Raw genomic sequence first — 14,482 nt, 5'->3', positions numbered from 1 at the left:
AACTGGGCCTCAGTTTCCTCAACCGTAAAACGATGGAGTTGGACTGCATCAGTGGTTCCCAACCTTCTCAACTTCAAAGCTTATTTTACTATTTTCCCTCCACAGGAGCCTCATATCTGGTAAGATTTTGTCTTCCAAGGGACCCCTGCTGCCCTGGAGGACCCTTCAGCCAGGAGGCCAGACTGGAACACACTGAACTGGACGTTCTCCTTCAAGCTGAGAGCTGGAGATGCCCCATCACTTGTATGGCCCCCAGGGAGATCTGAACTTTGGGCTGTATGCCCACTCGGCTCTCCTCAGAGCCCTGGTATTCCCCTCCCCGGAATGAGAGAGACCCCTGAACTCTTCTTTCCCGGAATGGGGGGGGTGGGGACATGCCATGCACCTGAGCACTCAGAATTCCCGGGGATTCAGTCATCAACTGGGACCCCCACATTGGCATATGTGCGCGCGTTAACAAAGGCCACAGTGAGGAGTAGCACATAACCCAAGCTCCGATGGGGCCATGACATTTTGAAATATGTTTTTCATCTTTTCCTGGGTGTCCCTCAGCCCTTCTCTTATGCAGATGGGTTACTTTGCATTCGTTATGTCAGGAAACAAATGATACAACAGAATGCAGAGTTCATTTTTAGCTTCTGAATTCCAAAAGCCTAGCCTTCAGGGAGGAATGGAAAGAATTTCTGTGCAGATATAAACTGAGAAAACTGTGCAACAAGGGGGATCTGGGAGACTGAGACTTGGAGGGTGGTCCCTGGGAGCAGAGAAGCTTCTCCTCAGCCTCTTAGCTGGAGGGCATCAGCGGGGTCTCAGGGAGTTGTGCTCCTTTTCCTGGTGGAGCACCAGGGAGTAACCAAACCCTCTGAAGAAACAGCTGTGTGCTGCATTTGGGCAAACAGGGCCTAACTAACCCAAGATCCTCAGAATCTCCTGGACCTGACTGGCCAGGGAAAAGTAGAATGAAAATCTGACCCCTGAGAGCGGTGGTCAGGGAGGAGCCACTCAGCAGCAGCCTGAGTGGGCTGACGACAAAAGACCAGAACAAAATGAGGACAGCTCAGTAGATGCTCATGTGACTGGATGACCCCCAGATCGGACTGCCCTTCCCAGGCTTTGGCATCTCGAAAGGAAGTGCCCTAGAATTCAACCAACTCCAAGGAAAGTTGGAGGAACTTTGAGTTGACTGCAATTAAGTTTCTGCCACTCAGGCTGAGTGAGGCAAAGTAGGAATTCAGTTGAGTTAGAGAAAATTCGCGTTATATTACTGCCACACCAGAAATTGGAACCAGCTACACTCCTTACCCACAAGGCCTGGTATCATTTGTCCCACCCCCTCCCATTTCTCCTGCCTCACCTGCCTCTCTCCCCTCCATCAATAGTGCTTCATTATTGCCCCCAACCCCTAAGCGTTCCCACCTCAGGACCTTTGCATTGGCAGTTTCCTCTGCCTTCTTTTGGCTCTTTAAATGGCAGGCCCCTTCTCACTTTAAATTTCACTTCTTCAGTGAAATTTTATTTTATTTCCAAAATAAAACCACTTCTGTATTCTCTCTCAAAGTGTCTTGTTTATTTCCTTTGTGACATCTGTTAAGTATTTTTACTATTTTTGTTTATGGTCAGTTACCCCCTCTACAACGTCAGCTCCTTGAGGGAAGGACCCTTGTCCATCTTTTTCTTTTTTTTTTTTTTGTGAGGAAGATTAGCCCTGAGCTAACATCTGTCGCCAATCCTCCTCTTTTTGTTGAGGAAGATTGGCCCTGGGCTAACATCTGTGGCCATCTTCCACTTTATATGGGATGTGGCCACAGCATGGCTTGACAATCGGTGAGTTGGTGAGTGCCCGGGATTCTGAACCCCAGGCTGCTGCAGCAGAGAGGGCACACTTAACCACTAAGCCACCGGGCCGGCCTTTTTTTTTTTTCTTTTGTGAGGAAGATCAGCCCTGAGCTAACATCTATGCCAATCCTCATCTTTTTTTTTGCTGAGGAAGACTGGCCCTGGGCTAACATCCGTGCTCATCTTCCTCCACTTTATATGGGACGCCGCCACAGCATGGCCTGACAAGCGGTGCGTCAGTACGCGCCCGGGATCTGAACCCAGGCCGCCAGCAGCGGAGCGTGAGCACTTAACCTCTACGCCACCGGGCAGGCCTGACCCTTGTCCATCTTGATGTTCCCTCAGAAGCTGGCATTGTGAGTAGAATTACTTGTGGAATGAATGATGGGTGGCAGTTAGGGAATTCCTGGCTTGCCATAGGCTAGTGGGCACTGAGCTTCCTCAACCCTACCTGGGCCCCTGACAGCCTTTCCCAGCAATTTGGGATCAGATGCCAAAAGACCCATCACCTTGGGGCTTGAAGACTTCGCTGTGCTCTACTCCAGGGATTCAGCAGGGGTGTGTCTCAGCAGGGCCTGGTTCCCCTCCTTCCCATCTATCCTCCCAGTGCCTTGCCTAGGAATGACAGAGGGCCCACTGGGTCTGGTGCCCGATGCTCATGGAATATGCCCTGAGCCTCTCTTCTCAGCAATCCATACTCACCCTACTGCTTCCCTCCCTGGCCTGAGGGCTCTCCCTTGCTCTGCTGAGGATGTAGACACCCCTGGCACACCATTTAAAAGCCTCAGAGCTAGACCTTTCCTCCATCCCTAGGCCAACCTCCCAGCATATGCCCTCTTCAAGTTTGGAAACATTTGCAGACCCGTGGGGAACCTCAGTAAGAGAGGCTGTGGCGGGGACTCCCTGCCAGTTCATCGTTCCAGACAGGGTGGCTCTCTCCCCACTTGCTACGAGTATGTGGGCATTTCCAAAGTGAGGACATCCCTTCTGTGCCTGCCTTCTGGTTTCTCTCACCAGCGGTCACCTTGTGGTGTCAGTTCCCTTAACTCTAGCTGAGAGAGGGGCCTGGAAACTCAGAGAAGTGGTTTTCTCCTTGCTGGGACCCACTGTTCTCTCTTGAAGGCAAAGGGCAGAGTCGAAGCAGCTTCCAGGACCTCTGGGCAATGAAATAAACACAGTGTGCAGAAGAATCATGGTGGGTGGGTGGGTGTTAATAATGCAGATTCCAGGGTTACAGATTCTGGTTCACGTCTGGGGAAAGGGGGCCCAGGAAAGTACCTTTTCTAGACATATCCCAGTTGGTTCTGATGGGGTGGTCCAAGGACATTTTGACCGAGACTGGGCTAGAAGGTGAATGCACGGACCTTGGGCTGCTCGCGCCCACACGAACACTCCTCTCAGATCTCCCTCAAGAAATGAAAGCGTCCGGGGGCCAGCCCAGTGGCGCAGCGGTTAAGCGCGCGCGCTCCGCTGCGGCAGCCCAGGGTTCGCCGGTTCGGATCCCGGGCGCGCACTGATGCACCGCTTGGCAAGCCCTGCTGTGGCGGCATCCCATATAAAGTGGAGGAAGATGGGCACAGATGTTAGCCCAGGGACAGTCTTCCTCAGCAAAAAGAGGAGGATTGGCATCGGATGTTAGCTCAGGGCTCATCTCCCTCACACACACACAAAAGAAATGAAAGCGCCTGAAGGTCAAGGGCCCTGCCTTATTTGATCCTCTGGCGCAGCAGCTCTCAGGCTGGATCTCATCTTGTGGTTCTTGACCACCTCCTCCACTAGATTATAAGCTCCTTTCCAGAAGGGACCAAGTTGCATTCAACAACGTGAGCTCAGCAGAAGGCCTGGCACCCGGCAGCTGCTCTGTGCATGTTTATTTGATAAAGACAAACTCTCTGGTTCCACATCTGGTTCCACCATCTCAGCTGCTTTCACTGAGATGGTAGTTTGCTGGTGGCAGGGGTGGTGCAGCTGCAAGGCAGCAACAAGGAAGACCTGGGTTCTAACCTGAGAACCCCTTCTTCCCTGAGGACCCAACAACTCTCAGAATCGGAGCCTGATTTCCTGCTGTTGGATGAGCTCCCACTCTAGGGGAGTGCCCAGGATTACTCCAGCCTCTCCATCTCAGGAAATAGCAGTGAGACTAAGAGCCCCTTGAACAGGGAATTGGAACAGAAAAGCCACTTTCCACCTAACCAGACTGAAGGACTCTCCTACTAGAGTCCTCAAACTTTGCTGGTATTAGTACCATCAGGGAACTTAAAAAAATCCCAATGCCCAGGCCACACCCCATACCAATTACATGCAAATAGCTGATGGTGGGACAGGTGATTTCAATGTGCAGCCAAGTCTGAGAGCCAGCGCCTTACTGCACGGAACCACCAAGGAGCCCAGCACACATCAGGGGAAGCAAGAGGCATGGACTTGTTTGTATCCAAATTTAGATTTATGAGAAAACAAACACAAGTGCAAGAGAAACCGGTGGACACCTAATTAGGGGTGGCTCAGGCTGAGCACATTTAATAACAGTCACTGAGACAGGGCCGAAGACTATTTGACAGATTCCCTAAATCAGTAAATCAGAGATGCAAATGATCAAAAGGGAGGTTTGTCACCTACCCCAAGGCCACAGACAAATAGAATTCTGGGTCCCGAGGTGAGTCTGGGAAGTGGGACCCTATGAAAAGCAGTGTGACAGGTGGTGTCCGTCAGAGACACCAGCTTCTGGGCTGGCCCCGCTCCCTCCCCAGGTTCTGGGCAGGGAGGGAGAGCAGGCAGCTGGCTCAGTACAACTCTGGAGGAACCTGAGAGGGGCTTGGGGCTTGCTGAGGGGACAGGCTCATTTGTACTTCTTGGAGGGAAATTCCCGCCGGCCCTGGCCCTTGCCGCCGAAGTTGCGCACCCGATGGATGACCTGCAGCTGCTGCTCGATGGTGGCGGTGATGTTCACGTCATCTGGGATGTGGACGTAACGGACGTTCCGGCCTGTCACGAAGAGGTCATCCAGTTCGACCTGATGCCCCCAGCGGTCAGTGTAGGTGACGTTGGCCAGGCGGATGTTCATGAAAGCATCGACATTGTCTATGCGTCCCCGGGCCACGCTCTCATCCCGCAGGTCCACCGTGGTTACCTGGCCCTGGAGACCCTGCAGCAGGATGATCAGGCTGTTCTCCGAGATGGTCCGCTCCTTCACCGAGTGGCTCACCGCCATTCTTCCCCACGGCCGGCAGCTCGCTGTGGGAGGAGCACACAGACGCGCGCTGTAGCAGTCTAGGGGGTGCAGCTGCCAACTCACCTCCACCGGGTTCTAGCACTAAATTCCCAGCACAGGCTTCCCCCAGTCTGCCTATCTCCCCAATTTATGTGTCAACAGAACACCCTTAAGAGCCAGGTACTCACGTGCACACCTCAGAATCCTCACACCACCTTGCAAGGATTACTTATACTCATTTTATAAATGAGGAAAATATGGCCAGGAGAAGTTAAGTAACTTGCCCAAGGTCACACAGTTGATAAGTGGAGGTGCTGGGATTCACATCCATGGCTGCCCGACTCCAAACCCCACATCGGTGGTTCTAACCCTCACTGTATACCAGAATCACCTGGTGAGTTTTTACCTGGCCACCACACCCTGGAGGTTCTGATTCATTTAGCCAGGGGCGGAGCCCAGGTATCCTATTTTTTAAAAGCTCCCCAGGTAATTCTAACGTGCATCCAAGTTTGGGAACCACTGATCTAAAGAGTAATTTACACCCTTGCTACTCAAAGTATGGTCTGTGGACCCGAAGTTTCAGCATCACCCAGGCACTTGTCAGAAATGCAGACTCGCTGGTCTCTCCCCAGACCTCCTGAAGAATCTGCATTTCAACATGACCCCTAGATGAATCACCAGTTCTCAAATGTTAGCGTGCATCAGAATCACCTGGCGGACTTGTCAAAACACAGATTGCTGGGCCCCACTCCCAGTTTTTAACTTAGTCGGTCTGAGGTGGGGCCCAAGACTGTGCACATCTAACATGTCCTTAGTTGATGCCGAACTTGCTGGTCTGGGGCCTACACTCTTCGAACCACTGGTCTACATCATGCTGCTATCCTATAAGCAGAAATTTAGGTAATTAATTGAAAAAAAATGGTAGCATATGAAGCACGTGGGTTTTGAAGGTAGAGAAACCTGGGCTGGAATCCCCACTCCACCCACAAACTCTTTAAACTTAAGACAGCTACTTAATGTCTCTGAAACTGTTTCCACATCTATTAAACCATAAGCTAAACAAGGCTTACAGAATCTTACTACACTGAAGGTACTTCCTTCTGTTTTCAACATGCCCTGATATTGTATTAATGTAATTTTGTCTTATCTATCCCCTATTTTCAGACCCTGAGTGGAAGGTGGTGGAATTTTCTTAAGACCTCATTCAGAATCCTGACAGGGGAGTGCAGGGTGACGTTAGGTGTGGCAAGCCAGCCCACACCACTGATGAGCGAGGCTGGGAGCTGGGCCGGAAGAGTCTAACGACCCCACCCAGGCTTCACCAGCAGTACGTGCCCAAGCAAGGGTTTGGGGCTGCAAAGAGGCAGGCCTGGGCTCTGGGACGGGCTCTGCCACTTCCTAGGAGGGACACCTCGAGCCAGCCACTTAGCTTCCGCAAGCCTGTTAGCCAATCGGTAAAACGGGGATGGGGACGACCCTTTACTCACAGAGCAGTGGGAATGGGCTTGGAGAGATGCACTATACTCAGCAAATAGAGAAGAAAACGTTTCCTCTGCTCCCCGCCGCCTTCTGGAGTTCCGAGGTACTGGGCTCCCCAGCGCCCCGACCCCGAGCTCCCCAAACCCACCGCGCTGGGTCCCTTCCGCTTTCCCGTTCCGCGTCGCCTCGGAAGCTAGCGGGCGCCTAGCTCGGCCGCCTCCCTCCAGCCGCGGGACTGAGAAGCCATGGCAACGGCGGGGCCGTTCTGTCCTTCCGGAGCATAGAGAGCGCGTCAGCACGCAGGGGCCGCGCCACCGCGGGGCGAGCTCCGAACTACAATTCCCAGAACGCCTCGCGGGCGCCGTGACTCTCGCTGTTGCAATCCCCGGCCTGCGTCATTGGATTCTCTCCTTCGAGTCATCCGTTCATTCAGCAGATAGTCATTGAGCCTTCCCTAATGTGTCCGGCTCCTTCTCAGGCTCTGGACGTAGAGCGTGACTAAGGAGACAAGCTGCCTGATCTGATGACCCTCTGATTTACTGGGTGGGATTGGGGGAGTCGTCTGTAAGAAAACAAACAAGAAAATTATGATAAAAGTTCTTCAGAGAATTAAAATAGGGTGATACGATAGTGGCTGGGTGGATTCTTAGGGACGTCCTGAGAAGGTGACATTTGAGCTGAGATGAATGACATGAAGCCAACCGTGTGAAAACTAGGAGAGAAATATTGCAATTAGAGGGAACAGTTTGCACAAAGGACCTGGTGCAAATGAGCTTCACAGGTTGGAAAAACAGGTCTAGCTGGATGACCTCTTTGTGACGGGCCGTAAAGTCCGTTATGTCCTTCACAGTGCTTGACCATATTGATCAGCCTCCTCATCCAGCCTCATTTTTTTCTGGGGCATTGTATCATTTGATTTCCCTCGTTTCTCTGATTGCTTCTTCTCCATCTCTCTCTCTCTTTTTTTTTTTGAGTAAGAGTGGCCCTGAGCTAACACCTGTTGCCAATCTCCCTCTTTTTTTTTCCCTCCCCAAAGCCCCCCAGTACATAGTTGTATATCTTAGTTGTAGGTCCTCTCTCTCTTTTTTTAAACCCCACTTCCTTCTCCTGCTCCCCAAACATGTGTGCTTTCTCTGGGGCTCTATTCCTAGCCCAGCTCTCTACTTGGTCGCATCTATCTCCATACCGTCTACTACATGTGCTGAGTCCCTTGTCTAGGTCTCCAGCCCAGACTGCTCTACAGAAATCCATTTTCCAACTGTCTGTTGCTTATTCCCACATGTTTTACTGGTACCTGAAACTCAGCATGTCTATGAGACAAATTCATCAAGTCCTTCCTAAATCACTTGCTGCTCTGAGTTTTTCTATTTCTGTGGTTGCTGCCACCATTTTTCAACTACCCAAGTTGGGCACCATGAATAAACTTGACAACCTCTATCATTTCTTGATTCCCCCACACCGGTCACAGTCACTGAGCCCTGCAAATTCTTTGAAGTGTGTCTCCCACCCTTCACGTGCTTTTTATTCTGACTGCTACCACCCAGCTGAGACCCTCTTTCTCTCATTTGGTTCGTTATAAAAACCATCTTACTGGCCTTTGTGTCTCATGATCCTTTGCCAACAGATTCAAAGTACAGTTGTGATCTTATTATTTACTTGCTAAGGAAACTTTCAACTCACTAGCAGAATAAAGGTTCCACTGCTAACATTGATTTAATTCCAACCTGTCTTCCAGTTGGATCTCCTTCAGGTTTTCTACCCAAACTCTCCAACCAGTGTTTCTTCAAGTGTGGTATGGGAACCAGCTGCCTTACTGTTATCTGGAATACTTGTTTAACCCAACCTCAGACCTACAGAATCAAAAGTGGAGCCCGGGAATCTGCACATCTAACAATGCACACTAAAATTTGAGACCCACTGCCCTCCTCTCTAGTCAGACTCAGCCACTCGGCAACAAGCTCTGCCCTCTTGTCTCTCCCTTTGCTATTCTGTTCTACCTGCCTAGATCCTCTCTTGTTTATCTGTGGATGTTAAGTCCAATCTCTCCCTCAAAGCCTAGCTCAATTGCTGTACCTTTCTGAAGTCTTCACTGATTCCCCCAATTGGGAGTGATGTCCCTCCTCTGACCCCTATACCATATTGCTCATTATATGTTTGCTTGCTGCATGCAGAATCACCATAGTGATTTACATAAATCTTACCTCCTCTACTAGTCTCCTGGGTGTTGAGCCAGGAAGAAGGCCTTAGGAGGCTCAAATGCTTCACACTGTAAACCACAGTTGCATGAGGAACACTGGTTTTATGCATGTGGTGAGAAAGTGATAGGAATCTGAATGAAGATGGTGGCAGTGGGACTGGAAAGAAGGGATGAATTTTAAAGACTCTGAAAAGAGCTAATCAGAATCCTTGGAGGCTGATTAAATCTGGAGCGTGGGTAGGAGAAGGAGGAATTAATCATTTAAATTTTAACACTGGGTACCCAGAGAGATATAGCCAGCCCTGGTGGTCTAGTGGTTAAAATTTGGCGCTCTCACTGCTGTGGCCCAGATTCGTTTCCGGTCAGGGAACCATACCACCCGTCTGTCAGTTTTCATCCTCTGGCGGCTGCTTGTTGCTGTGATGCTGAAAGCTATGCCACTGATATTTCAAATGCCCCCAGGATCACCCATGGTGGACAGGTTTCAGCAGAGCTTCCAGAGTAAGATAGACTAGGAAGAAGGACATGGCCACCCACTTCTGAAAAGATTGGCTGTGAAAGCCCTATGAATAGCAGCAGAGCATTGTCTGATACAGCGCCAGAAGATGAGAGGATGGAGCAAAAAGACTGGGCAGGGTTCCGCTCTGTTGTACACAGGGTTGCTAGGAGTCGGAATCAACTTGATTGTACTAACAACACATCTAGAGAGATGGTAGCCCATTGATAGGAATAAGAGGGTTGGGAGTGGGGATGGAGCTCATGCCTGTGGGGGATATCTCATTTTTTGGTTATTCAGCCACTGAACTCCTTTCTCCACATTTGGGGAAATCTGACATTCTATGAATTTTGGTGGGAGGTGGGGTTCTGCTTCCCACTACAGATGACTTAAAGGCCAGATATTGTCTCTGATCTTTGTCAGCTATAGCATGGGCTTGTGACCTAAACTCTAAGTCTGAAGCGAGTGACACAAGCTAGCAGGGACTGTTTAGGCTCCACCCTGGTGTCTGCGTCATCTAGCGCCTCATTCCTGGGGTGCTGCTGGTGCTGGAGTCCTTCCCTAGGCTGCCTACCCTTCCTCGTTCCCTGCCATTTCCTCATGGTTCTTCATGAGAGAGAACTGCCTGAAGCCCTTTCAGTAGATTCCTTCTCCACTTAAGTAGCCAGAATTGGTTTCAATTTTTTTGCAACCAAAAACCCAAACTAGTACAGGGCCCACTTGAATTGACTTCATTTCAGGAGACTTGAATTTCTCTGTTCGCTTTAGATGAGCTCTGTTGTGGTTCTGTTTTACAACCGTCAGAGGGTCACAGAATCCTTAGGGCGATTCCCAGGTCACCTGCTCCAACTTACCACTCAGTGCCCAAACCCCCTCGACAGAGACTCCAGGGACCAGCAACTCACTTCTTTGCCAGGTGTTCTACCCCATTGTTAGGAATGTTGATGTCACTAACGACACTGACAGGATGGCACTAACAACTAACGACAGGTGTTACGGTAAATATATATTTTTTTAAAATTTGCATTTCTCTTTCCATGGTTTCCTGTGGCTGAGTTGGTCTCTACACTGGACGTAAACCAGATGCAAGTAACTTTTACCCATCACTTCTAGTTCTTTTCTATGGAAAACTGTCCTATTTTGCATTATATTTAATTTTGAAAGTTTCTTCATGCCTTTTGAAGGTAAATGTACTAAGTAAATAAAAATGATGTCAGTGTTAGACACTAAATGTGAGGTGATGTGGAATGTCTCAGGGAAAGTGAGCCTGCAGCCCAGGTGAGGGGGGACACAGGGATTTGCGAGCCAGTAGTGATGGTTGAAAGTAATGGCCTCTCTAAAAAAAAAAAAAGTGATGCAAAACAATTTGCAGAAGAACGCAAACTAAGCACTGTAGGGCACACAAAACATTTGGTCAGCACTGTGAGAGTAAGGGATTGGGTGAGGGCGAGAAATGGAGTGAGAGTGAGGGATGAGATGAGAGTGAGCAATGGGGAAAAACAAGCCAGGGATGAAGCAGGATCAAGTGGCAATTGACCTGGCTGTTCTGACAGACTTAAAAATGGCTACATCGACACCTGTATCACACAGGGCAATCCTCAATCAGAAGCCACAGGGAGAGAGGGCAAGTGTGGTCAGAAAGTAGTATGATTTGAGCCACCCAGGCCAAAGGGTGAGGGAGTTTTCGGAAGGAAAGGGTGTTTAGCAGGGCCAAGAGCTTTCAAATAGCCAAGGAGAATGGGGAGGAGAAAAGGCTATTGGATCTAGCATAGTGGGGGCCTGGAGGTGGGAGAAGGGGTCTGTGGAGCGACAGGAGCTATGGGGGGTATAGACGTGAGGAAGGTGAAGCAGTAAGGAAACCTGGAGGGCTGGTGAGGGCATGGAGAGGGACATATGAGCAGCTGGACGAATTAAGTTGGAGAGAAGGAGCCTCTGGAGAAGCAGGGCGAAGGTGTGGGTGGGAGTGGTTTGGAGAGGAGGAGGAGATCCTCAGCAGCCATTTGGATAAACATCTGAGGTGCAGAAAGAGAGCTGGGTGCAGTTGAGGGAAGGAAGGGTATAGATAACAGACAGGCTGAGGTAGAGAGGAGAGATGAGGGAGAGCGTACAAACCAAGTACTAGCTTCTCAACAGTAACCAAAGCTGAGAGGCTTTTAGGATATCCAGAAAACCCAAGTCAAACGTCCTTGGCTGACACCATGACTTCTCCTTGAAAACCTGAAAAAACTTTGGCCCCAACATTTCAAAAGAAAGTTGGGAAGTTTTATAAGGAGAAAGGAGGGCAGAGGGATCTGGGGCAAATGTGCACATCTAGGATTTGGGAGTTCTGGGTCTGCTCCCAGCTCTTCTGGGGCTGTGCTAGTGGTGTGGCCTCACCGGGCTAATGCAACTGGGGTTTCATATAGTTTTGGGAACTAACAGAGAAGCTAGCGTTATTTTTGTCAGCAGAGGCACCACTGGTCAGAAATGAAAAAAATGCAGTGTATATAGGGGGAAAGTGTTAAGGTAATGAAATAATTCAAGATAATTTCCATTGACCCTTGGAATGCATCTTGACATTCTCCTTCGAAAGGGGGGTGAGTTATGATCTGAGAATTTCCTTCACACCGAGTCCTGAGGCTCTGCAGGGAAGATTCAACCGTGAAGGGGGTTCCCTAGCCTAAAAATACTCCCTTTAACTCCCTCTACTGTCAACTGTCCAGGAATTTAGCAGCTGAAAAGGAGTTATCCAGAGCATAATTTGAAGAGAGTAAGGGGTAAGTAAAGGTTGTATTAATTTTCAGATTTCAACTTGGGTCTTTATTATTAGGTATTATGGCAAATATATGTTTTTTCTAAAATTTGCATTTCTCTTTTTATGGTTTCCCATGGCTGAGTTGGTCTCTATACTGGCTGTAAACTAGATGCCAGGGGATGAGGGAATCTGATCCTGGTTAGACTTGGGGATCTCTGGGGTCTGGTTACCATGCTGAAGCTTGTTTCTGACCTATAGGATCTGGATCTAAGGAAAAAAGGGAGTTTACCTTTAAAAACTGTTAGTTATGTGACTACATGAGATGACTTTCCTCTTAGAACGGAGGGCTAAATACCGCCCCCCAACCCCCCCCATTTTTCTCTCCTTTGGGAGCCACTGAAGTGCTTTCGTTCAGAAGGCTTTTCTAGAGCCCTGCCTTGCATACTCTTGGGGCATTCTCACACTCTGATAAGAACAAGAGAGGAACAGTTTGAACTTAGTCGAGAAGAGGGTAGTCGCAGAAGAGCTGAGAGAGAGCAGATGTATACCCCCAAAGCATGGAGTCGGGGGCAGCATGGGTAAAAATTCCAATTCTTAGGTCCCACTGGGGCAGGGCCTAGGAATCAGTAAACTCAACAACTTATCTGGGCAAGCTGGCTTCGGGCCACTGAACTGTTCTTTCTCTCTCTGACAGTTGAGGGGGCTGAGGCTTGAGGATAACTGCCCAGGATGCCAGGGTCAATTTGGGGTGGGGATGGGACCAGAGCCCAGTGTTCTAGCTCTGACGGTGCTGTGCCTTTCCCTGAAGAGCACTGGGCACGGCTGTGTAACACCCTCGTCCCCGTGGCCTGGTTGAAATGAACACTGATGCGTTGTTAGTACTCGGTCCACATTCTTGCCAGAGTAATCCCTGTCTTCTTTTATCTTTGCCTGCTCCTGACTCCTGTGGTTTCCTTGGATGCCCTGAACTACCGTGCAAATAAACTTGTTTTTCTCAATATTTGTGCAAGTCTAGAGCACGAAACTCAAAGATTGCCTCATCCCGAAGCTGCCTTACCAGAGATCTGTATCTTGTTTATTTACCAAGAGGACAGATACGTTTGAAATCATCGGCATGGCTCTGGGATAGGTGGAGGGAGGCGGCCGCTTCTCGGCAGCTCGTGGCCCACCTCCAAGGCCCCAGGATGCGCTCAGAGCACACAGTGAAGCTTGAGTTTGTGGCAGTGCAGTGGGAGCCTGACACAACAGGACAGAACCTTTCCCTTCATCTCTCACCCAGTCAGGCCACCCCAATCGGTGGCCAGATTGCTTAAAACAGAAGGCACTTTGTAAGCCTGTAAGAAGTGGTTTATACCACGATATGCTTCTCCTCCCCAACGGACCTTTTGGGGGGTCTTTGTAGGTAAGGAAGCATAACTTCACGGGTAGGAAGCAACTTTATTTGGTGGTTTACCCTTCTGTATCCAAACCCCACATCTTGGGCAAGCTAAAGGACAGCTTCCCTGGCCCTCACATTCCAGAACTCTGTTTGCCTCCACTCTTGCCAGGGTGCGAGGGGCCCGAGTGGTCCCTGTGGTTGGTCCAATCTCAGGCAATGACCAGCTCAGCTACCCTCCTCCTACCCCTTCTCTCCTACCGTCTGCCATTCTGGATAGTCCTTCCATAGGACTGAAAGGACTTTGACCTCTGGATGTTGGTTGGTCCCAAGCCCACCAGTTAGTCCCAGGATGAGCACGCAGGGAAGGGCTGACATTCCTTCCTGAAGCAATCAGGGCAGCCCTGGCCTGAGACATTTTACATGGCTCCCAATTAGACTTGGCATCCTGTGGAAGGGCAAGTGGCACACCACACATGCCGCCCACGTCTCCAACTTAAGGCTCTGCTTGGCCACTGATGGTGAGGCAGAGGAGACAGATGTCACGACATATCATGCTGGGTGACCTTAGAAGGCAAGAACACGAAGTGGCAGAGGAAGACTCTGGGGATAAGGAGTACATATGCTGAAAGCAAAATATTTCCTTGGTACACCTCTCCATATGGGATAAGCCCACACCACATATGGATAGAGAGATGTGCAGAGAACTCAGACACCCACATGCCCTGCATGGGGCCCAGCTGAGTGTCCCCTGACACAGCCTTGCTTACTCTGCCTCTGAGGTTATAGTTCCCAGTGTACCAGGGAGAGGAGGGCTGTCTGAACTGGGCCCTAACTGTTTGAGGCAATTGTCTTTTCCACTCAGTTCAAACTCACTAACAAGGCAGAATACATCCCAGAAAGCTCTGAGGTTTCACGATGCTTTGCAGGCATCTGTGAGTTGTAGGTCCCCACAGGAAAGCTGTAATTGAAAGTGGCAGCAGGGGGCCAACCTGGTGGCGTAGTGGGTAAGTTCGTGCACTCTGCTTTGGCAGCCTGGGGTTCGCAGGATGGGTCCCGGATCTACACAGTGCTCATCAAGTCATGCTGTGGCAGCATCCCGCATACAAAATAGAGGAAGATTGGCATGGACGTTAGCTCAGGGACAATCTTCCTCA

At 49.9% G+C, this 14,482-nt stretch overlaps 1 protein-coding gene across 2 annotated transcripts; it reads right to left on the bottom strand.

Annotated features, from left to right (window-relative positions):
- Nucleotides 1-4,326: 4,326 nt before the first annotated feature.
- On the bottom strand, nt 4,327-6,791 carry LSM10 (LSM10, U7 small nuclear RNA associated). Of its 2 annotated transcripts, none has more exons than XM_087446274.1 (2): nt 6,672-6,791; nt 4,327-5,067 (listed from the first exon to the last, which is right to left on the bottom strand). In XM_087446274.1, the coding sequence occupies exon 2, from the start codon at nt 5,042-5,044 to the stop codon at nt 4,673-4,675; it is 372 nt and encodes a 123-aa protein (XP_087302400.1). In that variant the 5' UTR covers nt 5,045-5,067; nt 6,672-6,791; the 3' UTR covers nt 4,327-4,672. The 2 variants fall into 2 exon arrangements, with proteins under 2 accessions (XP_087302400.1, XP_014639643.1); XM_014784157.2 differs by having other exon boundaries at nt 6,532-6,682.
- Nucleotides 6,792-14,482: the final 7,691 nt, after the last annotated feature.

This window comes from Ceratotherium simum, chromosome 22 (genome assembly GCF_057802395.1).
Source record: "Ceratotherium simum simum isolate JZ-2026a chromosome 22, ASM5780239v1, whole genome shotgun sequence".
Taxonomy (NCBI): domain Eukaryota; kingdom Metazoa; phylum Chordata; class Mammalia; order Perissodactyla; family Rhinocerotidae; genus Ceratotherium; species Ceratotherium simum.
The sequence above is the reverse complement of the archived record's forward strand: the minus strand, read 5'-3'. Positions and strand labels throughout refer to the sequence as shown.

Bases quoted from the DNA above. Each gene is read 5' to 3' on its own strand.
- LSM10 (XM_087446274.1), bottom strand. From the start codon at position 5,044: ATGGCGGTGAGCCACTCGGTGAAGGAGCGGACCATCTCGGAGAACAGC.